At 31.1% G+C, this 27781-nt stretch overlaps 3 protein-coding genes and 1 long non-coding RNA gene across 4 annotated transcripts; 3 read left to right on the top strand and 1 right to left on the bottom strand.

Annotated features, from left to right (window-relative positions):
- Positions 1-11: 11 nt before the first annotated feature.
- Positions 12-4596, bottom strand: LOC105338339 (uncharacterized). The gene is made up of 5 exons (XM_066089147.1): positions 4365-4596; positions 2909-3118; positions 2476-2711; positions 1109-2142; positions 12-606 (listed from the first exon to the last, which is right to left on the bottom strand). The coding sequence occupies exons 1-5, from the start codon at positions 4524-4526 to the stop codon at positions 452-454; spliced, it is 1797 nt and encodes a 598-aa protein (XP_065945219.1). The 5' UTR covers positions 4527-4596; the 3' UTR covers positions 12-451.
- Positions 4597-6666: 2070 nt separating this feature from the next.
- Positions 6667-20044, top strand: LOC136276371 (uncharacterized). The gene is made up of 16 exons (XM_066088258.1): positions 6667-6939; positions 7637-7735; positions 8073-8222; positions 8970-9193; positions 10614-10703; positions 13983-14347; positions 14583-14688; positions 14781-14916; positions 15267-15442; positions 15992-16776; positions 17085-17180; positions 18613-18663; positions 18814-18923; positions 19065-19106; positions 19766-19849; positions 20036-20044. The coding sequence occupies exons 1-16, from the start codon at positions 6901-6903 to the stop codon at positions 20042-20044; spliced, it is 2562 nt and encodes an 853-aa protein (XP_065944330.1). The 5' UTR covers positions 6667-6900.
- Positions 20045-20174: 130 nt separating this feature from the next.
- LOC136276589 (uncharacterized) lies at positions 20175-25632 on the top strand. The gene is made up of 11 exons (XM_066088961.1): positions 20175-20235; positions 20647-20735; positions 20857-20977; positions 21356-21461; positions 21692-21753; positions 22340-22435; positions 22683-22721; positions 24614-24725; positions 24890-24994; positions 25091-25152; positions 25509-25632. The coding sequence occupies exons 2-8, from the start codon at positions 20653-20655 to the stop codon at positions 24689-24691; spliced, it is 585 nt and encodes a 194-aa protein (XP_065945033.1). The 5' UTR covers positions 20175-20235; positions 20647-20652; the 3' UTR covers positions 24692-24725; positions 24890-24994; positions 25091-25152; positions 25509-25632.
- Positions 25633-25752: 120 nt separating this feature from the next.
- On the top strand, positions 25753-27467 carry LOC136276588 (uncharacterized). Its single transcript, XR_010715107.1, has 3 exons — positions 25753-25828; positions 26511-26591; positions 26971-27467. It is a non-coding gene; the product is annotated as an uncharacterized lncRNA (long non-coding RNA).
- Positions 27468-27781: the final 314 nt, after the last annotated feature.

The following is a 27781-nucleotide window of genomic DNA, read 5'->3' as shown; positions in this document are numbered from 1 at the left end:
GAATCAAGATTGTGTTCCGTTTAATCTGCTCTATTGCACGTCACTGTACATTGTATATTTCTCAAATAAGTGTTTAATTGTGGGTTTTGGATGATATGAACAAATCCATTGTATGTGATACTGTAAACGAGTAAGCTTTTTTAAAGAATGGTGATGTATAAACATATAATTATACTTCTTTAAGCAACAAATAAAAGTTTGCAATCTACGAATAATGTTCTTTTTATTTTTAGATAAAAAACAATCCAATCATTTTTTTCTTTTAAAGTTTTTTTGTTGATATTCAGACACTCTTTTTCTTTAAAATCTAAAATACTTATATATACTTATATATGTAAACGACAAAGAAAGATTTTAAAAAATGCATTTTCATTCATCTGCAGAGAAAATTTCTGATACGTAAAAAAAATTAAAGTCAAAGGCGTGTAACGAACATAACTGAAGAAAAATACTATAATTCCTCTTCGTCTTTTTTCAAATATTGCAGTTGGTTTTTCAATGTATTAATTTCCTTTGTGAGGATAGGTGAATAGATGGACGACTGTATTTTGTTTAGAGTTTTCTCTGTCACATTAAAATGTTCTCGAAGACCGGCATTACGTGCATCTATAAAGTAAAAAAAACAACATGTTTTAAAATCATTATCAAAGTTGAATAGCGTATAACAAAACATATATTTTATATTTTTTTCTACAGAAACCAAATACTTTAATCATAATTTTGTACATTAGTTTAAAGTTTAAGAAATGATATTTCTATATCAGATTAAAATTTTATTTCTCTTTTTCAAAACTATGATATACTCATAACTAATTAATAATTAAAAGTCATTTCAAACCAGTCTAAATTTATTTTTTGATTAATTTTTCATTCATCATATCTTTGTTTTGTTTCACAAACTGAATAGAAATATCCCTTAAATATCTTTCAATTTATGGGGGGTTTTTTGCATGTAATAAGATTGTTATTTAACATAAACTTTCGTTATACATTATACTGCCATCAATTGTTAATCATCGTCATTGCTCGGGTATGATTAGATATATTTGTAGTTAAAGTAATAAAATGCAATATGTATTAAAGAAAAATATGTGAAAAAATAGGTCACCGTTTTTCAAAGTTAGTAGTTCTACTTTAGCCATTGTAGAAACAATATCACTGTCATTTTTGTTTATTTTTTGCTTAAAACAATGTTCCAAGGCTTTATTAAAGTCTTCCACGGTATTGTCAAAAATTGGACCGACTTCAATCTGCGATAAAGCATCATGCAGTCTTCTTCTTGCAATTTTCTGATTTGCTCTCTGAAAAAATCTGGCTTCTGTAGCTGCAGGACCTGGACCAAATCCAACACGCCCGGGGTTAAATGGAAGAATGTGGAAATGTTTTTTCGGAGCGTGATTGTCAATGCGGAACTCTGCTATTCTAGAGAGTGTTGATTTATGGGGTCCACCATAACAACAAAGTTTAAATGTTCCTTTGATTGGTAAGCTTATCTTAAAACGCCAAACATCGCCACATCGCAGCATTGCAACCAATTTTGGAATATTCTCAGCTTCAAGAAAACCTTTGATGTTTTCACCGATTTCTTCTTTACCGTCTTTCAGATATAGTTCATACCATAAGTCAATTGTGTTGGCGTTCTTAATTGGTGCCTGAATTTCAATTATCACTTCTCCATCTGTACTTTTCAATAAGCAAGATTTTTTAGAAACCATTTTCAAGCCTAATCCGAAAAATGTTGGAAATAGGTAAGGCATTTGAAAGAATGATTTTCTGTCAATTGGTGTCTTACTAAGTTGCCATTTGTCTTCATCAGGGTGACATCTGTGTACGAATTCTTGAGGATCTGGGAAAATATAGTATTCTTTGAACGCCTTTCTTAAGACACCTACTGATTCTTTTACTTTTTTAAGGACCGATTTCCCGTGATCCTCAAGTTTTATCCATCCTCCTGCTTTAAAGCCTACTAAGCTCTTGCAGACCCAATATGGATGCACGATTTCCCACCTCTTGTCTATAAAGACAGTTGCCCAAGTGTCTCTATGATCTTTATCAGATGACCCATCGTTTATTCCATCCCCGGGCTGATAGTCCCCGGCTTTTGATACTCCGGGTACCTTTACACATTTGAGGCCAAACTCTCTGTAAAGAAATATTTGATTAGATAATAAGATAAAAATCAACCTGCTGTCAACTTATACAATAATGAAGTATTTAAATTTCATATTCTCATACTGAACTGACTTAAATAAATCCCTTAACCATTATCCAGTTAGAAATGGTGCCAATTTCATTTTACAAATGTTGATATAAAACAATCGGATTTATATATTTTAAAATAGAGCATAACCGTAACATACTTAAATGTACACGTATGTTATGTTCTTTTTATGACAAAGAAATTTATCACTTTGATAAATTTATGATAAATATTAATATAACGTTAAATCTAATGGTAAATGACGTCTTATTTGCCTGCAAAGTACGGTAAAGAAAGTGACAAAGAGTGATTGTTTCTTTGAAAGTAAAGAAAGGAACCCCTCAGGAGTGTCTCGAGATGGAGTTCGATCAGCAAAGTCATCAGGGTTTTGTTCCCCTAACCATATCACGATTGCTCGGACGGTCAACTTCCCTTCGTTTTCGTGTCCGGCCACACCATTGAGAAGATAATTTTTCAAATTTTCAAAGCTGCTAGCACACGTTGAAGGAGCCTAGACATGATCATATGAATACTAATCGATACCAATCAAAATCGTAAAACAAATAGTTCACCAACATTCATTTATTATACTAGTTTTCACGACGTATAAGAATGTTTAAACTTGAATGGACATTCAAATGCCCAACTACTGTCAATATTTAAAAAATCTTAGCTATTTTTAAGAAACGAAAGTGAGGATGTATATACCTCCCGTGCTCGTGTATCTATTTCATTCATAGTGAGTTGGTGTGAAAGAGGCCTGCTGGGTCCTGAATCGTTGCCTTCTTCATCAAGATTCTCCGGAATCGGTGACCAGTTATCAAAAAAATGTGCATATTTTTCTCTATTTTCGACCACATTGATTGTATTCTGAGGTACCAATCCCCTGTATTCCCCCAATTCATTTTCAAGTTTTACCTTGTGATATAATTGATAAAAACACGTATCAATGATGAATTTAAAAAATAAGAAGAGCATCCTATACAGTGTACACAAAGCTGATCTTTTTATCTTTCCAGTATTCTTATGATGAAATAAGTAAATATATATATAAAGGAAATTCTATGCGGTTTTGAAATACTAATCATGTTGCTACTGCTTTACAAAAATGCAGTTTGAAACATTTAAAAAGAAAAAAGTAAACGAAAACATATTAAAAAGCAAGAATTTCGTCACGTACCAAGTGTGAAACTGTCATGTTTGTTTTAAATTACATGTAATAAAAAACTGTATATATTTTGAACATAATCTTTATATATTGTTTTTTTTTCAAACCAGTAGATTTGCCCTTATTTTCATGAAATGTTACATGTTAACTTATACATACACTATAATAGGAAGATTTTCGAATATCTGAGAAGGAACTATAAACCTACACGTATTTTCGTTACATTTAGGAAATGGGGTTAAAGCGTGGTTTACTTGATTTCATCCATTTTTCAGTCATTTTCAAAATATAATCCAGAAGAAACTTCATTCATTTTAGTTGGACTTTGCGGAAAGCAAAGTCCTAACTGTAGACATGCGAATCGCTAATGTTACTATAAATTGCACAACTCCAGCAGTAAGCAGAAAATTGAACAGCGTCAACGTAAAAGCTTCTGTTATACCAAATGCTTTTTTTAAAAACTAATATTTTTTATTTGGTGTGTGAATAGCTGCACACCGAAGAAATGGAGGCAGGGTGATTTTACGAGGATTATATATATTTATATTTCATATATCTAAACAATTTAACAAAAGAAAATGGTCATGCATTGAAAAAATTGATAAAGACTCTAATAGTTCTGAGACTATGATATAATTGTGTATATAATGTATTTCTGGAACAGTTGTTGTAAAGCATAAATTTACTTTTTTTCTTTTAGAGTTTAAAGTCCTTTCAAATATTATATACACATGAAAATGATCAAATATATGTATATGTGTATAAAACATCTTTATGTCAGTTTCTCTTTAAGTGTATGCCTAATGAAATGCAACAACATTAGCTGTATTCACTTCATGAATTTCAAATTAGTTAAATTAAATTTCAATTAAATTTCAAATCCACGTATTTTAGACAAATATTTGCTGACAGAATTAGTGTTGTGGCCATTCTATTAACGCTTGTCTTAATAAATTTCGGGTTAAAATATTTTTACAAACACTTTATTATACTTACGGTTTCGTTTGCCTGATCTGTTCCTATGTAAATGCAATCGGAACCGCTGGAATAATCATCGGGTTCTTCTTTTACATGTACATGCACCACATGTGGTGCCACAGAGGGAGGAGGAGGAGATGGCGAAAGCACCACCGGCATATTGCTGTTCGTACAACCCATATTCTATGGTCGTTTTAACACCATTTGTGTTAATGCAGATCTCTTTAACGAAGGACTGTCCGAAGTCTATGTAGGATTTAAATCGACATTTACATGTTACCTTCAATAAATATAAGCAAAGAAGCAGGAAGAAAGAATTCCCCGAAATCAGATACAATGTAATTGAATAATTCTTCCTTGTTTGGTTCTTTAAGAGTTTAATTCTATAGTCCGAAGTTTAGATGAAAAATAAGTATTATTTATTTATGATTATTGGCTCACCTAAAATGTTCTAATTCTTTGCCTAAACTTTAACCATGGATTATTTATTTATTTAACGTGTAATGTTGTAGAAAAGAAGTTTATCAAAAAAAATTTCATAGGCTAATCTTTAAACGGTATCGTGAAAGATATTCATTAGAATTCCATACAGAAGGATTATACAACATTTCAGGTTTCTATCATAAAAAAACCCTCTTAACGTTTAATATCATTTTTTTTTAACACACTTGCAGACAATATAAGTAATGGAAAGAACTGTTAAAGATACCAAGACACAATTTTGGATCAGCATTTAATTTTTATGCATACAATGGTTTACTTGTGCGTCTTGAATACTTCACCAAAATTTAAAAGTTAGAAATCAAGTTACATTCAAGATACAGAGGGAAAAGCCATTGTTATGTAAACAAAAGCTTGAGTCTTATATTTGTTTATAAATGATATTCAGTTATCGTTTTTTTTTTGACAAAATAACTTTTGACAAACAAGATAAACTGATTCAATGTTTTTCTAAATAATTTATCAGCTTCAACAAAATATTAGATTAGAATTGATACCAATACGTCTGTAATCAATAAAAGGACTCGAGCTTTGTTTACAAAACAAAGAATTCTAACCTCTGTATCTTTTTTGTTCCCGATGTTAAACTTTCAAAATTTGAGAAAGCATTAAAAACATCCACAGTGACCTTTCTAGACATTAAAAATGGAAACATAAAATTTGACAAATTTGAGCTCAAATTGTGTCCAACTCCCTTTAAATTAAAATCTTAAAAATGCCATTTTAAATTAATTAATTTTAGAGCTTTTTTGTCATTTTTAAGAAGGGTAGACAAAAAAAAACACTTCACGTTCTCTTTTGCATTGATCTTGTTCAGTTCTAATGATTTCTAGAACTCCAATATTTTTTGAAAAATTTTATTTAGATTAACATAAAAATTCTTTTGAGAATTTTATGAATTCATAATTTCTTTGAAAACCAAGTGAAATTTATTTCACATTTATAATATAACAATCTAATGTGTTATAACTTGATATTAATTTTATTTTTACTTGCAAATATTTTTCCTCATATGGAACTACTTAAGGACAGGACACGTGCATTCTGTGTGAAATGTTCAAGGTCTGAAGAGGGCATATATTTAAAGAAACAATGTCACAGCTTAAGCATATAGGCTGACAGAGATCGGACTTTATCAAACGTAAAAATAAGCACAGGATAACAATGTTAAAAAGTCGGTTGGTACATGTACATGAACTTGCTTGGCCATAAAATAAAATCCTGTGAATCCCGAGATTAATGCTATTTGGTACCGCCTGCAGGGAGGCAGGCAGGAGTTACCTTCTCTTGCACATAGATTTATCTGCCCTTGATTATTTATATTCAATCGTTCTTGAATTAGTCGCGAACTTTTGACTCTTCTTTAAAGGAAGATAGAAATCATAAAGATGTAAAAAGCGGCATGGTTGTGAAATGTGTTGGCAGCGTGCATGCTGCTAAGCAGCTAATTACTAAATATGAAATAGATAGCCAGTCCCGCTTTTGTATAGCTCGTGAATCTAAAGGTTTTAGTAAGATCGGTAAGTAAGTTCAGTGTACTATAGGCCTTTAAGTACAAGTCTATATTATAGGGACATTGGGGCCTACACGTTGTCTTTCGCTACAGATAGTTCGATACGTTTTGTGTTTAAGACTTCATAGTAAGTTATAATAAACTGTGCGATTATTTGTTCATGTTGTTATGAGTAATCAGAAACCCTTGGCTAGCGAAGATGGTTTTTCAAAGGTGTTAACTAGGAAGTATAATATTACTTATAAATGGTAGTGAACAATAGAAAATCAATAACTTTCTGATATAAAATACAATGAATCAGGAGAATTGTACTTTTATTAATAAAAAGAACATGAAGATTGACATGTTTGTCTTTTTATATACATGTAGAAAATTAATAGTTATGATATTTTTGATAATGTCAAAATCTTTTTCCCAAAAGATCCCAATACAAAAGGTGGTGTCAAAATCTTTTGGGAAGTGGTGGACGCAAGCAGAGGCCATGCACTGCCTTTTGATGGAACCCCTTTTACCATCTTGGGGTTCCAAGTAAGACAGTGCATGCACGGTCCAGATCGTCACAAAAAAAAGTCTATACAGGTCAGGCTTAATTTCCCTTTTTGATACAGTTAAAATAGAAATCATGTTGAATAAAATTGGCAGTCTGAAAGGACTATGTGCGGTATGGTCAAATAATTGCCCCCGATTTCAACCAATTTTTAAATAGTTTCGTATGAAAATGAAATCTTCACAAATCATTGTAAAGAGGATACCTATAACTTTAATCTTGATTTTAGTCATCATTGCTCACCCGCTGTTTATCTATGACGTCACTTAAATGACCTAATTCCCACAAATTTGCAAACAAATGAAAATATTCTCATTTTTGCACTATATTTTGCATTCGGAAGTATAGAGCGCAGGTCTGCTCAAGTGCGATTTTAACATATGTTTTTCTTCAGATAGTTATACATATTATTAATACTAAAAAATGGTACTTGAGCAAGCCTGCGCTCGATGTTTCCCAGTCAAAAAACCATCGGAAAACACCCATATTTTGCTACAAAACATCAATTTATCAAAATAATGCAATATTCATGACGTCATTTCTACATTATGACGTCACTGTGGTGATAACCTTTTACACCTTTATTTCTAATATGATTTTAACTATCTTTCACCTTATTTTAAAGCTCTTTCTAAAACTTTGATTTTGGGGGGCAAAAATTGCATAAAACCGCACTTAGTCCTTTGTATGAAGAAATAGGTAGGCAATATTTTTTAAAATAATTTTTAGGAAACCTCTGCTGTGAGACAATTGTTGCAGCCCACCAAGAAAATGAATTGCCCAGCCTCTATTCATGTAAAGGCTGTTCTGAAATTTCCTGAGTTTAAGGTAAGTATTAATGTAAAATATTTCTCATGATCAATTGTGTATCATGCAAATTGATAAGAAATTTCCTGAGTTTAAGGTAAGTATTAATGTAAAATATTTCTCATGATCAATTGTGTATCATGCAAATTGATAAGTTTTGTAATGTGTTCTTTCATACTGGTAAATATTTACTGTGGTAGATCCCAAACCACCTGAATTTCTAATTAGGTGCTTCTAATTGAGCTACCTATGTTGGTAACACAGGTTTGTAAAACAAACTTGTAAAAAATGAAAAGCATTACTATGACTTGTAGATTTAAATGAATCTGAAATAATTGGTAACATTGATATTTTCCAGATTGAAGGAAATGATTCAGCTTGGAGGAGAAAACAGCTATCAAAACTCCTCCGCCAGAGGTTGTCTGAGGAAGGACCTCTTGTGAAAAACCTGGAAATTCACATCACCTTACCTGACCCAGGAGATCACAGAAATCATTTAACTGGAGAGGTGAAAGTCTATTCATCACTTAAACATTAATTTTGTTTAAAGACTATGTTTGATATGGTAAAATATGTACCTTCTTACCCCCTCCCCTTGGCCATTTTAACTTAATAATAAATAGCATAGTATCAAAATAAAAGGTTCATGAAGCAATGCATAGGATGTCTATCACATTCATTGTGCAATTAATTGTTATTGTCCAATAATTTTTTGATAAAATGTCAGCAAAATATTGGCTAATTCCTGCAAGTTTGAAAAATTGAAATATTGTAATTTTTCCTTTTTCTTTTATATATTATATTAAATAACTCATTCCAGCTCACCTTGACTGTAAATATATGTAATCCATCTAGTATACACTTTATCATTTTACTCACTTTATAATGAAAGATAGATATTGTTATATAACAGTAACTTGATGCAAAGGGTTGGATCACGTCGAGATGCCAGGCGTGGATCAGATCAGATCAAAGTAGATGCGAAGAATCAAGTTTGTTCTGATTTTAAAGATTAAGAGAGATAAAGTTTAAGAGTTTAATTAATTAGTTTAAGAGAATGGTGATACGGAATCAGAAACTCATACTTGCATAGCGTGGAATCCAGAAAATCGGATCACTTTCTGTAAAATTGACATCATGAAAGAAAAATTCATGGGTATATAATGAAAATTGTTACCATAAGCCTGAATAATCTTATATGAATTTTTTTTATTTTACCTCAATCTTTATAATGTTTAGTATGAAATGTTTGTAGATTTCAGGACTAAGCCAACCTTTAGATGAAGCTGTTATCTCTAAAATTCATGGCTTGGTACATGATGGTGTCAGAAGTATTGATGAGATGAGGAGACACTTGCGTCTCTTTGTCCAAGAGCACATTCAAACAGAGGATACCATAATTTCAGAGTTGAACAGAAGATACTATCCCACAAACAAAGACATAAGAAACCATATGTACAGGGCACTTCGATTTTGTCAGTAAGTAATATACTGGTCACTTATTTTTCGTATAATATTGAGAACCATATATGATTATTTGCCCAGCCACTACCAGTAATTAAAAGAAAGTTACATATGTAAGTGTGTATGAGTGTGATAACCTGTACAGTTTTATAAAAAAATCCCCAACTTATTTTATTATACTTTCATGTTAAATACTGATATCTGATTGGTTAAGATGCAGTTGATAATCCGTTCTATTACCCTCAGCATTAGCAACACACTTGGCAACGGGTAACACAACAAATTGTTACATGCGCGTAAACTATGCGCGTACGGTTCGCCATAGAAATGTCATTCAGATATAAAAGCAGTTAAGTGTTCTTTAAAATTAAGACATTCAGTATAATAAAATAAATAGTGCCTTTTTAGGAGGGTAAGAGTTGAAATTGACATCCTTAAAAAACCATTGTCAACCTCCGCTTCACGTCGGTTGACAATAGTTTTCTCGGGGTGTCAAATACAACTCTTACCCTCCTAAACAGGCACTATTTATATAATGTTACAAATGCAATAGTCCTGCTGGTTTGAAAACCAGCGCCAGATAGCTTATATGGTAGAGCTCCAGACTAGAGATTCAGCAGTCTCTTGTTAAGGAGGCCAACTTAAATTTTCATTGGGTATGTTTGTGCGCATTCTTGTAAAATACAGACTGGTGTATTTATACTTTTATGAATTTTTTTTGGTATCATTAATAAAATTGAATACAATAAATGAGAAACAGATATAAATGAAAAAAATTTTTAAGCAAAATTTTATTTTGTAAACAATTTTTTCATTGTATGGTAGGTGTCAGCAATGCCATTGTGTTTTTATGACGTTATGATAAAACACTTTGTAGGAATACGTTAAAAGAATACAATAAAGGAATAATCTTGTGGGTATTTTTTTTAATTTTTGAATAAATCTATTTTACCAATCTACATTTGTAATACTCCAAATATATAGCAAAACTTGGTGCATTTAAATACTTTGAGATGACCCCCACTAAAAACCAGATAACAGAATGTAGTATTTTTTTGCATATAAGGTAGAAAATGATATTACAAATCACATATTACAATTTGAGAAAAAAAGCTATTGTAGTTTTGTCAATTTCCTAAGTATTCTTACAGTAAACAAACTTTGAGATGACCCGTAAAAAGAACCAGATGGTCGATTTTCTTGAACTTCGCATGTGGTTAAAAATAAAGAGTTTTACTAAAGTTGTTTTTCCTCAAAAATTATATTTTATTATACAGGGCACTATAAAAATTAATTATTATTTTATATTTATTATGTATGTATATGGTGTGCGTGTGTGCGCTGCGACACACTTGAATGTATCTTACAATGATATTTATTTGATTTAACACATCCAAAAATGTATTTAATTTCAATAATATTGTACATATATTAGGTTTTCAACTGAAGATCAAGAAAATATTCAGCACATGGTAAAGGAGTGGGAGGCTGCCAACCCTGCTGATCACTTTTATTATAGGCCACAGTAAGTAAATCATGTTTTAGGAATCATCAAATCTGTTGATAAATTGATCTTTGACGTCCTCATTTGATGTTCCCAAAACATTTATATTAATTAGGGCCCCGCAAGGATTTGCGGGTGCCCTATAGTAATCACTCTGTCCGTCCGTCCTTCTGTCCGTCCGTCCGTCTGTCACTCTTCCGTCCACAAATTTCCTGTTTTTTTCTAATAACTTTTTTTATGGTTGCCCAATCAAGTTCAAATTTGGTATGGTAGTTCAGTAGGCAGAAATACATATTTTGATGCTAAGTTTGGTTCTCTATGTCTTCTGGTTTGGAGCTGGGGTGGTGGGGTAGATTCCTAACTATGCATAAGAAGAATGGGCAAAGAGAGATAACTGCTGAGAATGAATGGGCAAAGAGAGATAACTGCTGAGAATGTTACCATTGTATACATGGAAGGCTGTGCAATATTTGTCCTTTGGGATTAATTAACCTTCCACAGGAAGAAAATCCTAAGCTTTATCTTTATCTGTCACATTGAGATTAATAACTGCACTGCCTGTGTCTGCAAATGAACTTTGTTTTGAAGTTAAGGTCAATTTTGAATGATGTGTAGTATTGTGTACATTCTTTGAAATATGGATTTGAAATATAATATTCATATTTTTTTTGGTTAAAATACCGTACACAATGATTTATGATAGTTTTATTGAATAGAGGCAAAGCCTAGGTATCATTGCATTGGTATCAATTCTTTGTTTTTTTAACAAATTTTATTTCATCCCATGTTAACCCACTTTATCCCGTGGATATGACTCATTGGATATTTTTTTGATATTCCACAGTTGTGACTTTCCAATGGGATTTGCCTAGGCATAATGAAGTAAAAATAATGTAGAGTTTTATAAACAGTGTAAACATTGATTGCGGTGTATAAAATATGGGATAAATAGAATCTCATGATTTGTAGTATAATATGATTTTTATCCAACTTGTGTGTTTTTTATCCCCTCACTAAGGCTCAAGAAAAAAACACTTTAATTGTTGGATGAAAATCATATCCAACTACAAATCACGAGATCCTATATATTCCAGTTCTTTACATCTTCTGCCGGGCATTTATTTTTCATCATTGTTAATATAAAGAGGATGGAATTCAAAGTTTTTTTCACTTCTCTATATTAATTGTCATAGCGGGGCCCTTCCTGACTGGTCAGTTTTCTAGTTAAATTTATAATGAAACACATTTTTTAAAGGAAAAATTGCACAATTTTGTTTTCAGTGGATTTGTTTTCACTGCTGGATACATGATCAATATATATGAGATAATAAAGCATTAAAGAAAAAATATATTTAGAAGTATTGAATTAGTTCTAGATACGATAATAATTAGGGCCCCACAAGGATTTGCAGGTGCCCTATAGTAATCACTCTGTCTGTCTGTCTGTCACTCTTCCATCCACAAATTTTCTGTTTTTTTCTAATAACTTTACTTTTTTTATGGTTGCCCAATCAAGTTCAAATTTGGTATGGTAGTTCAGTAGTCAGAAATACATATTTTGATGCTAAGTTTGGTTCTCTATGTCTTCTGGTTTGGAGCTGGGGTGATGGGGTAGATTCCTCATGTATACTAGGAAGGCTGTGCAATATTTGTCCTTTGGGATTAATTAACCTTCCACAGGAAGAAAATCCTAAGCTTTATCTTTATCTGTCACATTGAGATTAATTACTGCACTGCCTGTGTCTGCAAATGAACTTTGTTTTGAAGTTAAGGTCAATTTTGAATAATGTGTAGTATTGTGTTCATTCTTTGAAATATGGATTTAAAATATAATATTCATACTTTATTTTGGTTAAAATACCATACACAATGATTTATGATAATTTATTGAATTCTAAAATCAAGATATATATTAATTAAGATATCCTTTTTCACTATTTTATTTTTTAATTAATTTTTTTTCTGCCTTAATGCTGTTAATTTTAACAGGTAATCAGATGATAACCCCATTCTGTCATTTCTGAAAAAAAAAATTCTTATTGTAAATTTAGAAGAAAAGGATGAGAGAGCAGAACAATAAACCCCCTGGGATTAATTATTTTGCCTGCTGCAGAAAATTTAGAGGCTTATCTCTATCTGTCATATGAAGATTAATGAACACCTTTGTCTGCAACTGATGTTTGTTTTGAAGTTGAGGTCAACCCTGGGTGATACAATGTATTTGCATTCACTGAAGGCTTGCATTTTATAAAACACCTGTTTAAATCTTTTTTAAATACACATTTAGTTTAGTGTTTTTATAAGACATGAGGTTATCCCTGTTTTATGCAGATACAAGGTTTTAGACATTCAGGAATTATCTTGAAATTTTAAAAATACAGTTGTTACTTATAATTTTCATATTTTTTTTTTAAATGTAATCAAATTAAACTCTCATTCCATGAGCTGCACCCTTATATTTTTACCCCTCAGTTTAACACTTTAATTGTTGGATGAAAATCATATCCAACTACAAATCATGAGATCCTATATATTGCAGTTCTTTACATCTTATGCCGGGCATTTATTTTTCATCATTGTTGATATAAAGAGGATGGAATCCAAAGTTTTTTTCACTTCTGTATATTAATTGTCATAGCAGGGCCCTTCCTGACTGGTCAGTTTTCTAGTTAAGTTTGGTAAAGGTTAGTAATTCTTATGAAGAATGAAATGTGAAATTGAATTGTTAATTTGATCATTCAAGAAAATCTGCTTTGTACTCATCTGCAATGCCTGCATGTCGAACCTTTTACAGTAAAACTCATTTAGTAAGAACACAGGTAAAGCGAATTCTCTAATTTAGCCAAAAAAATTTGAGTTCAATTCACATTCTGATAATTAAAAGTATCAAAGAAATGGCATGTTTTATTTTTTATTTTAAGCCCCAATTAGCAAAGTTATAGTCTGGTGAAAGAAAACATGTACATGTATATAGTGAATTTGCTATAGTTATTATAACAAATCCGACTACAGATATAATCATTGGTCCCTAGGACTTCGCTATAACCTAGTTTTATACTGTATTACCATGATTATACCCCCATTCCCTTGTGTGTGCTTGTGTCTGTAACAAAGATTTCTCAGCAAATATTAATTGCAGCTGTTTGCAATTGAAATGTGTTAACTAACGTTTTGTTAAGCTTGCCATATGTAGGATTTATTTTTTAACAAATGATACGTCATCTTCCTGTAAAATGCTTCAGAGCGGGGTTATCAACAACAGTCAGAGCATTTACTCACAGAATTGTCTTGTTGTTTCAGGTTTGCAGGGGAGGATAAAGAATTGAATGGAGTAGACTCTAGATCTACAGCGACATCCAAGTCATTGCTTTTTGTTCATCAGTCTAGCTGGCAACAAGATCTTCTCATGAAATATGGAGATGAAATCTGTTTGCTTGATGCCACTTACAACACCTCCAAATATGACATCCCTCTTTTTTTTCTCTGTGTGAACACAAATGTAGGATATTCCATCGTTGCTTCATTTGTTGTTGCCAATGAGAACAGAGAGAACATAAAAGAAGGACTGCAGATGGTGAAGGAATGGAATCCAGAATGGAATCCCAAATACTTCATGACGGACTTCGACGAGCGGGAGATTTGGGCAATTGAAAATACCTTTAAAGGTAGCTATCTCGTAAACATGTTTTACTGCACGAAAACATAAAAGAAACCTCATTTTAAATGTCTTTATGCAATATTACTCAGTTTTTTTAAAAAGTAGCACTGATTTGATTGAAAACATGAAGGAATCTTTTTTACATGCAATACATTGATATATTAAATGATTCAATGAAATATGCATTATGTCAAATGAAGATTGATTCCAGAAACATTACACAGACTATTTATTTTTTCCAGATTGTGAGAGTTTACTCTGTGATTTTCACAGGGAGCAGGCATGGACCAGGTGGATAAAAGATGGGAAACATGGTCTAACTACTGTCCAAATGGAAGTTCTTGAACTGTAAGTTTATCTTAGTTGGTACATATATGATTACATCAACATTAAGGTATATTTATATTTGTTTGCTAAATCATATTTTTGTATTATTGTAGGCTCAGGAAAATAGCCCATTCAGCTACCGAGAATGAGTTTCATGGTCATGTGCAGAATCTTAAATTTTCAACTCACTGGAAAGAAAGTACTTTGTTACAGAAATGGTTCGAAGGGAAATGGCTGAAAAATGCAAAGGTAATTCAGCTCCTACAAATATTATCATTTATACAATTTTTATACAATGCAGAGTATATGTGATCATTGTTACAAGTGAATTAAAATACTGGTACATGATTTGATTAGAGTTATTGATATCTTGTGAAGAAAGAACCTACTCTTTGGTTAATAATGTTTTAACAATTAAATTAGATAGTTAATTAAAGTACGTTGAGAGAGATATCGAAATAGTTATGTCAGATGCCCAGATGGGGTTAGTAAAAAAATCATTGATAACATGATCACATAATATATTAAATAAACAATCATAAAATACAATTATGTACCATGGAATATATATATGTAACTCTTATTAAACATTGTTTCAGAGGTGGGTGTGGTGTTTTCGGAGCTCGCGATTAAATACTCGAGTCACAACCACAAATGGGTTAGAGAGACAACACCAAGAGTTTAAGAAAACATACTTGGCCAAATACAGAGATGGATCTCTTTCTTCAACCTTGTCTGTGTTGATTTCGAATTATTTGCCAGAATCACACAAACGGTAAAAGATTTCCTTATAAATTCTACATATATGAATTTTAAAATTAAAAAAATTGTTTACTAAGAACAGGTCAATTAATACGAATATTACCATTGTTAGCTAATTGCTGTTGTAGCATTATATGCAGATACTATTAACTCATGTAAAAACATTATTTCAATAGTTAAATGTCAATTTTTAACCTTTTAACAATCATGATTAATAATTGTGTGTGTGTGTGTGTGTGTGTGTGTGTGTGTGTGTGTGTGTATATATATATATATATATATATATATATATATATATATATATATATATATATATATATATATATATATATATAGTTTCTAAGCTAAATTACCTTATGACATATGAGGTATTATTGACATTTCACAGTATGACATATTTAGGCTCATTTTTTACTTATTAATTGTAGGATTTTAATGAAATTCATTATAGTTCAATGTAATTGTTAATTGAAAAATTGAAATTAAAAAAAACAATTTGTTTCTCTATTTTGTTAATTACTGGTATAAGTTTTTTAAAAATTGTTTTTGTATTGCATTATAGATACATTCAGTACAATATTCAGAGCTTGGGGGAGTACAAGAAATACTCAGCTCATATTCCTGAATTTTTGCACAACAGGCCAAAATTTTTCTTGGAACATTGCATGAAACGAATTCCACCAAAATGTCCATATCTGCCTGTTACTGCAATAACATCTTTGCCAAGTGGAGAATTTCGTGTCCCTAGTTCTGATGGTAAGAACTTCTACATTTTGGATTTGGAGAGAAGAATGCCGAGCTGCTCATGCCCAGATTGGAGTAAATGCCACCTTCCCTGTAAACACATGCTCAGCATCTTCTTTCATTTCCCTGGCCATAGTTGGGAGTTTTTACACCCAGATTATACAGAATGTCCACACTTCAAAGTAGATAGAGATATCCTTAAACAAGCTATAGAGGTTTCTCCACCAAGAAGTTCTAGACCAAGGACTGATGAAATTGATAATACTGATTTTGAGGCAGATAGAGAAGCAGAAAATGATATACCAAGAGCAAAGTCAAGTACATGTATCAAATCAAATTTAAGACTGAACTGTATTCAATTGTTAAAAAACATCTCATCTTCCATATATCTTGTCCCCGATCAAGAACAGCTGGTTCATGTATATAAAAGTCTGCAAGACAGTTGGACTTCTATGCAGAAATTGGTCCCCAAGCATAAAGGTCTTCCAGTGAGAAAAACTTCTTTGATGGTAAAAAGATTGCAGACAAAAAAATACCGATCCCTTCCATCAAGAAGAAAGAGAAGGAAAAAACATAAACCTCAGGGGACGAAGAGTAGAAGAGGTATTAAAATTTTTATATCATGATGTAAATGTAATATGTACCTCCTAGCATTTTTTGAAGAGAAAAACTTAATTCAAGCTAGAATAATTTTCTCTAATGGCTAATGTCCAAAAGGTATTAATATAGCAAATTTCAAGATTAAACACATTATACAGTTTTATAGTGAATAGTGAATATTAGCTAAAGTGAATTTAGTATATACCTGGTAACAGCAATCTTTATTAAATTTCTTTAACTATACACTTGTTGAAAGAATAATTTGTATGTTTAAACTATGTATAAATATTTAGTTTTATATGAACCTGCAGTGCAAGAAGAAATTCTGATAGGAACAGAATCTGCAGAAGATCCAGAATTATATGGGCAGAGTGTTACTGATGGAGGAACTGAAAACCCACATTGCAGTGAGTATTTTTAACCGGGTTTACCAAAGGAAAAATCCGGTTATTGAAATGGTGAATATGGTGGGCGGGCAGCTGCCAAAAGGGTACCCTTATTTAATAGTGTTGCACATCTTGTATGATTTAATAACTTCAAATAATTATACATTATTTTAAAAAAAAATGTCAATCTCAACCATAGTGCCCCAGATAGTATTTTGCTTAAAATGAAGCCTGTTTAACTATTGGTCTCATGTGTAAATGTCATTAAATGCCATTTTGTTGTACTAAATCAATGTATTGAGCATCATTCGGCATTGAGTTGCTAGGCATGCAGTCATCAAGCAAACTTTACACAAAGGTACCGGTAATATAATATAAAGCATGTCAATCGTATCTGGTCATTAGGGCTTGCTCTGCGGACAACCTATTAAGAGATCAGTCTGTCCATTTGAGATATACATGTATTGCCCAGAGCATATCTTCTCTCCCTTTGGCCCAATCTGGATCATACATCACCCAAAGGGTGCCTTTGGTCAAAGTGTGCAGTGATTTGATGGATGTTTGTAGGTCAAGGGTCAAGGTCATATTGGACCACAGAAAAAATCCTAGAGCATTTATACTCTCCACTTAGTGTTCTTTGGCTCCTACTTCACATAAACAGAGCTGTTGGGTAAAGATTTTGCAGTACCCTTGAACAAAGTTTAAAAATCAAATGTGAAGGTCATAGCAGATATCTTTATAACCCAGTTACAGACCATGAATTATTTCCCATTTGCTTAATCATGCTCAAATTGATAAAAGTACTTAAAGTATAAAGGGGTAATGTGTTCTCTTTCTATGTTAAGGTCAAAGTAAAATTCTCTGAAATGCTTTTCATCCTATTGTCCATTATTTGAGTGATCACCATTTCAATGATGTCTAGTTTTATTTGTAATGAATAGGAGAAGAACTGTAGGTTAAGGGGATATAAATAAGAATATATATAATTTGAGACTTATAAACAATTGTAGATGTATATTTAATAGGAAAGAATGAATGAACATATTAATGCAAATGAATGAAAATACATAGCTGGACCAGAATTTGAACTAGGACCAAGCAGCTCTAGTCAGGAGATCTATCACTGAGCTACCCTGGCTGTTATGAATTGTTCAAATAGCCCTACTTCTAAATATCTTATTTTGTAATGATCACTTCCTTTTATTTTGAATGAGTATCATATTTTCTTAGCAGAATCAAATTGCAGTAACATGTTAACATCTATTTAATGATGCCTAAATAAATGTCAATTAAATCCCAGTTAAAAGGAATGTGGGATAATTACATGTGAAATGGTATTAGAATTGGACCTGAGCTCAAATTATTACATATTTTATTACACAGAGAATTCACGAGGAACACAAACTATATATAAGTTGAGAAATATTCTTTAAAAAAAATATTATTTTAAAAGGTTTTGACTCCAGCGTTCCTGCTGAAAATGCTGCCGTGGACAATAGTCTTGGTAAGAAATTAAAATGAAAAGAATGTTTGAAGTAATACACACAGAAAGACAAATGAAAAATGTGTGTGTCCTTTATATTTGTAAAGTGAATGTGTTTTATAATGAAAAAAGACTAGTTTGAGTACTAAACAATACAATTTTACTTCTCAGTTGAGGATATTTGGGCTCAAAAACCAGTGGGTCATCTGTGTAGCAAGATAGGACCATACAAACTGAGTGACAGGTCCTTTTACTGTTTAAAAACCATGCTCCCAGATGAGGTAGAGTATTAAAATTGATATTTTTTTGGTTATGAATTAATGTATTATATTATCAGTATGAAGCTTTATTTTTTTTTATTGAAAGACTGAAACAAATGCCAAATTAGACATTTTCTCCTGCAACTGATACATACATTTCAGATAATTGATGCATATACATATCTGCTTGCATCATCACAAGAGGTAACTGTTACTGGTTTTTTATTAATGTTTTGATAATTTCACAATTTTGGTAGCTGACAATAATATAACACTGCTTGTAACATGGCGTTTGATTGGATAGAAAAATTAGTTAAGTTTGAGTATAACCTGGATTGCATGTCACAAGAAACGTCTAATTGCACCAATGTCAAAAATGTATTAATCCGCCTGACGTAACGTTTGAATTTAAACAGATTAATATCATTTTTAAAAGTATAACGCTCTCAATTTGTACAGTTAATTACAGAAGAAATGAACTCAATATCTATCCAAATTATACTCATTGAACCTGGGTTGTAGCAATTTAAACTTTTTTATAAAGCGTAAATTGACCCAACATTATAAGGCTATACTCATAAAATTTGGGTACACATTGAGTTCATTTCGTAAATAACTTGACTTAAGAAAGGGTAGCAATCATAGGTTATTGCATATGTTGCTTAGAACCAGAATATATACTCTGTCCCAAGATATTTATGCAATCGTATGTTATTTAAAAGAAATAAACATTAATTGTTTTAAATAATTATTTTTAAAAACTACCAGATTTGTTGATATTGTATAATTTTTCAGTATCTTTAATCCTTCCTTATTAAGGCATTTCACATGCCTTATTCACCCATCTTTGATATTTTTCATAGAGCAAGCATGTGTATCATATCAATTGCACACTCATGACTGCAATATTCAATGGAAATGCTGAACTGCACAATTACCTTGCTGAGGTAAGAAAATACCCAAAATTATTTATATAATTTGAAAAAAAAAAGATTTAGAATTTGTATCATATGACACTTAATAGCAATAGATGTTATTGTTTAATGGTGTCATTAAGAAATTAATGCTAAAACTTATATAAATAATCAAGATATTTTGACGTGTTTGTTTACTCGAAGTGTTGTACTTTTTAGCTTAGTTGAGCTGCTTTTTTTTGTTTATTTGATTTTGCATTTTTTTTATACTATTCTCTCTGTCAATTATTAAGGTAAGAAAATTTATAACAATATACTTTTCAAACCTGTCCTATTTTTTATTGAAGGTGCTAAAGTTGGATGACTTTGATGTGCTATGTGGAGCAGTTAATGAAGGATCTTGTCACTGGTGCCTTGTTGTGGGTTATATTCATCATTACTTTGAATTCATGCATTGCTTTTATAAATGGCATGGAGGGGGATTTGTTGAGAATTCAAATATACATGTAGCAGAATTTGTTAGGTTTTCCTGCAAATTCAAAAAGTTATTGAAAGAGATTTTCAAATGGAATTCAACATTGATTGGCTGTTTGAAATTTTACAATTAACATTATACAATTTACATGTAAATAGGACAAATATGGCTCATACTTGAAGATAGATAATCAATATGACTAAAACACATAAAAGGATATCCTGGTATTTTTTGCTCTAGCTGCTTTAAGTGTAATATTACATGAATACAGTGAGGAGCAATATAATAAAAACCAAGATAACGTTTGGAAAATTTTATTCCGGCCTGTATTCAGTGTCACAAGATTATGTTGTAGTACATCATGCCAAAGGATCAGATCCTATACTACTTAAATCCACTTGGAGAATCATCGTACCGATTACTGCGAATTGAAGAAAAGTGGAAGTAAGTTCCCTTTTTTGTTGATCATACAATTTTAGATATGATGTATGAAATCATGTATTGCTAATTTCATCGTACATGTACATATACTGGTATATCTACCAACACTTCCTCATTTCTTTAGAAACTTGTTATTTGGAAGAGAAAATTTAGGCATATCAGAGAATCCAACAGAGTGGTTTGTCCATAGCAAAAAGCATGCTCGTCAAACAGATTCCACATCATGCGGTGTTTTTGTCTTAAAGGTATTTTACTGTGGTATAGTGTAATCACAATGACCACCCATCTTTGTGCATTTGTAGACTATTTCTAGTTCTAAGAATAAAAGCAAACCATTGATTATTCTGAAAATTTGCACATTTCTTCTATAATTTACAATGTCAATACATTTTATAAAGTACTTTGCATTTGTAATTTGTAAGATTTGACACAATTTCACAAAGTATTTTTTTAATTACCGATTATATTTTTCTGCATGCAGCTTTAGCCATGACTAAACTTAAATCTTTGGTCATGTGAAAGGTCAAATAACCTTCACGAAGAACCAGAGTTTTAATTATCAACAAATTCCATTAAATTTGTGTAACAAATATATTGCACATTTTTTCTTTTGTTGGTTCTAGTTCCTTGAATGTATGCTTGCCGGGGAGGAGAATTTAGATATTGATATTACCGGAAGAATATTGGACACAAGAAAGTCCATTGGACAAGTTCTTTTAAAAAACAGTGGTAAATGAAGAACGTCAGGAATAATGTTAATTTAATATGATGATGTTATTACAAAAATATAACATAATTGAAGCCCTGTCTTAAACTAACATTCTAATGATTAAGCTCAAAGTACTTTCGTTGCTTTTATTAGAACTTACTGGTAATTATAAGTGCATTTCAAATAGGATAAAGTAGTACGTAAATTCAATGCAAATTAACAAACTTATACCTTTTATCTTTTTTCACAGATGATTTAGAACAGTATTGCAGATATTGTTATACAAAAGAGTCTGAAGAAAGAGGGACACTGGTATTTAAACAAATAAAAATGATAATTAATGGTCCTCTACACCCTCTGGAAAAGTTTGTCATAGAAATTAATCCAATTTTTTAACATCCTTTCCAGATATGAAATTCAATCATGCATTTGACTTCAAAATAATGGAAATCATGTTCAATTTTAAACAAGAAACAAATTTTAAAAATATTCATAAAAATAAAAGTTCCTGCTTTATTTGAACTCGGGACCTGTGGGTTAGTAGACCTAAGCTATACCCACTGTGCGACAAAGATAGCTAGATACCCAATTTTAGTGACGTAAACAGTTTTACAATGAATTGAAATCGGCATGTTATGACGCAATGTCCTAAAAAGTAAAAGTCATAGGGTGTTGAGGACTCTTTAAGTTCACCAGCCAAACTACATATGAATATAAAACTTTTTTTTTTTTCAAATGTGTGTGAATTTTGATCAAATACTATTAAAAACAAGATTAAACCAATGAAATTATTTGAAACGATTAGATCAATAAATTTATATATGCAGGTACATATCTCTCTCTCTCTCTCTCTCTCTCTCTCTCTCTCTGTATAAATATTTAAAGCTTTCTTTTTTAGGTTTGCTGTAGGCAATGCACTGGATCCAAATATTTCCATGTCAAATGTGAATGTTCCTTGCATCCTGCTGCAAAAGGAAATAATGGCCAGAACAATGTATTATTTTTTCTTTTGAGCATGTATAAACCGTTATTATATAATTTAGTGTAGTGATTATCATTATATACTATCATAACTTTTTTGAGGGATAAAAAATGATATACTTACTTGGACTCAATTTCATATGTTTCAGTTTAAGTCCATGCAATCATAAAAGGGCAAACTTAGATTTTATAATGGAGTATATAGTAATTTAATAGAAATGTATAATGCAATGCTTATTGTTTTGTTTTCTTTATTTCAGTCTAGTATGGAATACCAGTTGAGAAAAAATCCCACTAAGGTAGTTATGTATAATAAATATACATGTATTAGTAGTTCAATTGTTTACAAAGTTGTGCAATAATTGAGAACATACATGTAACAAATAGATGATAGGATCTCTTTACTTTACCCTGCGATTGCTTTCAGAAAAGAAAGAGAAGTTCATATATATATTCTGACTTAAAAGGAAGGTATAAACAGTTTATGCATGCTGAAGTTTTTGTTTTAAAAAAATATATGTTTTTTAATTTTGATTTGAAAACTTTATTTTTTAAGTTTACATGTAATTTTACCTTTTGACATCACTGAGAGTGGGTTGTGATGTGTTTTAGAATTAAATTCACTCAATGTGAAAACTTTTTCTCATATTAAATTGAAACTTTATTTACTTTTAAAGTGGCTAAACTTTAATTTCACCAGTTTCTTAAATCAGCAGAACAAAAACTCAAATCATTAATATGAACAAAAGCTCTGTACTGTAAGATATTTTGCAGTTCATAAGTCCCAATCACTGAGCTATGAAGATATTCAACCAAATAAATTATGATGCAAACAATTTTTTATTTAGCAAGCAGCTGCCAAATAAATGCATTTAGTGATATTTTCCTCCCTTTCCTTCATTATTTTTATTATTGATTTTATTGAGTTAATATCATTATTAATCATTTGTAAAGAAACTTCATTGGCATCCTTTAAGAATTTATCATTTTTATGCCCTGTCAATAAACAGTATTAAAGCTGCTTGCAGGTTCAATTTTTTTGTTATTACAGTATCAAATAATTTTCCATACAAACCCTTTGTCTTAGAAAGTTATGGACATTCTCATGCATATTTACACCAGCAAAATTGGTCTCCTTTCAAAGTTAGAAATATTCAAATTAAATAAAATAATTCCTTTTTGGGCAAAGGAAATAACAATTAAACCAAAATGCATCAGGGGAATATTTAGAAAAGGGAATCATTTGGTTTTGTCCCCCAAATGATTGGAGTTATTCAACCAGCATGCTATGCATCGATTGTAAAGAAAGCAAACTTAAGATGGAATAACACATCGTCATAAAATGGCTGACCTCTGGTCGAAATGACATTTTGTTTTATGAAAAGGACTTTATTGTCTGCAACTTATAACTTACCTTATAGCCAAGTGGATAAAGTGTCGGGCTTGTGATCGGTACATACCGAGTTCAAATCCCGCAGTGGCTTTTGTTGTTACTTACTTTTTTTTATATATTCATTTTTTATCCCCAAAATGCAAATTTTTTCGCTTATTTGACATAAAAAAAAAAAAAAAAATATATATATATATATATATATATATATATATATATATATATATATATATATATATATATATATATATAATTTTATTTTATAGTTTATTTATCATTATATCTTTCATAATCAAACAATTTACAGTTAATTTGAGTGACTTTTTTCAGGTGAGTTATTCCACCTTAAAAGATATTTGCAAACAAAACGTACTCAGGTATAATTGTAATTTGCCTGAACATTACAACCTTTATTAATAGCGATGTCAAAGTCGTAGTACAACCATACTTGTCTCGATGTCAGGGGTGAATTTTAACATGAGGCAAAATAACACGATACCCTTTAATGTTGTGTATTTTATTAAAAAAATTGTACATATTTTTTTCATTGAAATTTGGCTTAATTGACTTGGAAAACTACTGCAATGTCTATTATTATACATATTCTTAGCATAACCAAATATCTTTTAAAAGTGTGCACAAAATTTGATATAAAATCGGACCAGCAACTTTAAAAGTGCATGCACGTAAAAAGTTGATGTGAAATTTCGATAAGAACAAGAAAAATAAATTCATGTGATGACTAACTATATTACTACCTTAATTTTTAATCCGATCTCTGAAATGAAATTTGTCATTTAGATATACATGTACCTCAAGTCAACAGTCAAGAAACTTGCCAGATACTACATCATCTCCAAAACAGCCATTGGACCATAGTCTTTCATGGCTTTATGACAGTGTGCATGCTTACGTTAGTATATTGATTTGTAGTATATATATTATTTCAGATAAAAGCATCATCCATAATGAAGTTAAAAGACATTTGTATATTTTGAAGATGTCAATCAGTACTGCTGTTTAAAAATTTAATCTATAAGAATCTTTATTACACATGTACATGGGTTTTCATTTTAGACTGAACAATGTAAAAGACTTGTCAATGCATTATGTCGATTAAGTCCAGGAAGGGACTTAATGAAAGGAGCTTCAACAGTCTCAGGCCACAAGATATCAGTGTTGGTATGTAAAATAAGTCTGGTAGAATTTTCCGAAGTTATGCTGATCAATATACCATCTACACCGTATATTATGAGATATCTATGAATTAAATTTCAGTTTGAGAATCACATCAAGGCAAAGCTTACAGAGGTTATTAGATTGAAAGATGGAAGATCAAGGTGAGTACATGCACTGTGAAATTACAATCCGGAATTATTAAGTATTAAATAAAATACTTAATAAATCTGATCCAAACATAATTTAATCAATAAGCCATTTTGCTAATTTGCTTTTATACCTATATAAATACATGTATGTATTTAAATATATGTTAAGTAATATTTGTTGTAAAATCACTTCTATCCATGCAAAATACTAATACTGAGCTAGGTTTTGCTTTATACATGTATATATGTCAAAATTTGTTTTTTACATAAAGCAAGAGATCCTCGTTGGTTTGTTTGTGGAAAAATGAATTTTTTTCCCACTTATTTGCATGCAAGATAATGAATTGGTATTGTTATGTAATTGCAAGCTGTTATGAACCACATTGGCGGCATGTAAGATGGATTAAACGGCAGCCACTTAATGAGCATCTAGAGATGAGGAATTCTGAAAAGGGAATTGAGGAAAGAAGTAAATTTTTTGGAAAGGTATGGTGCTAAATCACTTAACAATTTATGTACAAACACAAATTACTCTCTCTCTCTCTCTATCTCTCTCTCTCTCTTTGAATACAAACTGTGGTTAATGGTTATATTTTAAATATATATCTAACTTTTTCAATCAGGGTTGGAAAGAATTATATGCATTGGTTTTGGAAGAGTTTGGAGTCTTCAAGCCAAAAACAATAATGTAAGTTATCTATAGCGTAATGTACAAGGATCATCAAATAAAAAGAAGTAGTTTTAATTATGTCATTTAAGTGTATTTAATGCTTACAATGCTTCAGTAACCCATTGCCATTAGTTAATCAAACTTTGAGCTGTGTTTACACATATACATGCATGTTTCTTTATTAATGCATATTTGACTGCACCAGCTTTACCACCATTAACACTTACAGTACCGATCAGATCCAGCCTACCACCAGAGTAAACCCCAACTAAACCCCAGGTTTACTTGGGGTTTATTAGGAATTGCTTGTGGGTTCAGTTGAATGGACTGAAGTGTGAAGCAGACCAGTCTTTTATCTTACCATCTTGTAATTCCTGCCCCTTGTATATTCCTAATACATATGTAGTGTCTGCTTTCAGGGGTATACTTCTGATTGGGGTCTACTCTCTGTGTCATCTCAGGGTTTACTTTGGGTTTACTCTGGGTCCACTTTAATAAACCCGAAGTGCACAAACCCAGAAATTTAGTCAGAGTTTACTTTCTGTTAGGTTGGGTCTGATCGGTACTAATATATGTTAACAAATTAACTTATGGACATTTTCCATCACATACAGTTGTATTTATTGAAGTGTCATTCAAGAATTTTAAATATTTATTCTAATGTCATTGAAATTGCATTTATCTTATTTTGCTATTTCAGAAGAATTGGTTATTGCCATGGCCACTATTTATCCATGAAGGAAGACAAAAATGAGCCACTCATGGCTACTCTAGAGGATGAGTAAGTGTTGATTTTGATGGTGCTCCTGGTCTACTCTAGTAATAAACATATCAGGTTGTCCTTCTGTGTATATATCTCCCTGCTTTTGGTTTCTTGAAGATGTGAATTTTATGAATCGGAAATTTCCAAGAGCACGTTTAACCCCCTCCCCCTCTAGATCCAGATTTAAATGGCAAATGATAAAGATATGATGTCTGTGAAATATAATTTGTATTAGATCAAGATTGACTTCAATGTTACACAGTATAAGGCAGAACAATTATGTGAACATAGATAAGTGTATATTTCCATATAATAATTCTTTATGAATGAATGTTATGATGTGGAATCAGATTTATTCCAAATATACAAGTTCATCATATTTGTTTTTATGTTTTAGGATGGGACAAAATATGAATGAAGGTGTTCGCTATTTCAAAGACGTTTTGTTTGTTGAGTCAGAGATTTTCGTTGCCTCCCTTGTTTGGAATTTGACATTATTGGAAGCTGAACGTCGTCTTTACCCTATAAATTAATTTATGTTATACGTGTATTTGTAAAGATAATATATTTGTAAAGATAATGTTGATTGCTCACTCCAATTTATATGTTGTATATGTATTGGTAATGTCGATTTGTAACTGTTGTGCTGTATTGATTGTATTTTATTTAAACATTTATTGAAAAAAACCTTGTTTTAAATCAACCATGAATATCTCTGATCACTGGAAGTTAGACCAGTGGTAGTATTATAGGAATTTTACTTTTCTATTTTGAATATGATAATATAAATACAAGATATCATCAAAAATAGAATAAAATTTGATTCATTAAATGAGAACCATAATTCATTATGTTGTGGACCATATAAAAGAAAATAATTCTTTGTCCGAATTTCCTGTCAGCTTTATACTATGAAATGTATATTATGTTATGTATGGTAATATATTTGAAACATGAATAAATGATGATAATCAATATGTTTATATTGGGGTATCAAATTTACTCAGAGAGAATACTGTAGTCGATTAATCAGAGGCTTTAGTTGAGCGATAATCGAGATGATTTATTTAAATTTTTAATACATCCACTTATTTTTCACTTTGTGGAGTAGTTCCATATATTTCGCGGATTCCCTGAAAATCGCCGTAAACAGACTGTTTCCCTGTGAAAAGGTGCGTCGGTTCGATGAACTGATACACACCTATTCG

This window comes from Magallana gigas, chromosome 6 (genome assembly GCF_963853765.1).
Source record: "Magallana gigas chromosome 6, xbMagGiga1.1, whole genome shotgun sequence".
Taxonomy (NCBI): Eukaryota; Metazoa; Mollusca; class Bivalvia; order Ostreida; family Ostreidae; genus Magallana; species Magallana gigas.
Note: the sequence above shows the minus strand (reverse complement) of the source record. Positions and strands in the feature narration are given on the sequence as shown.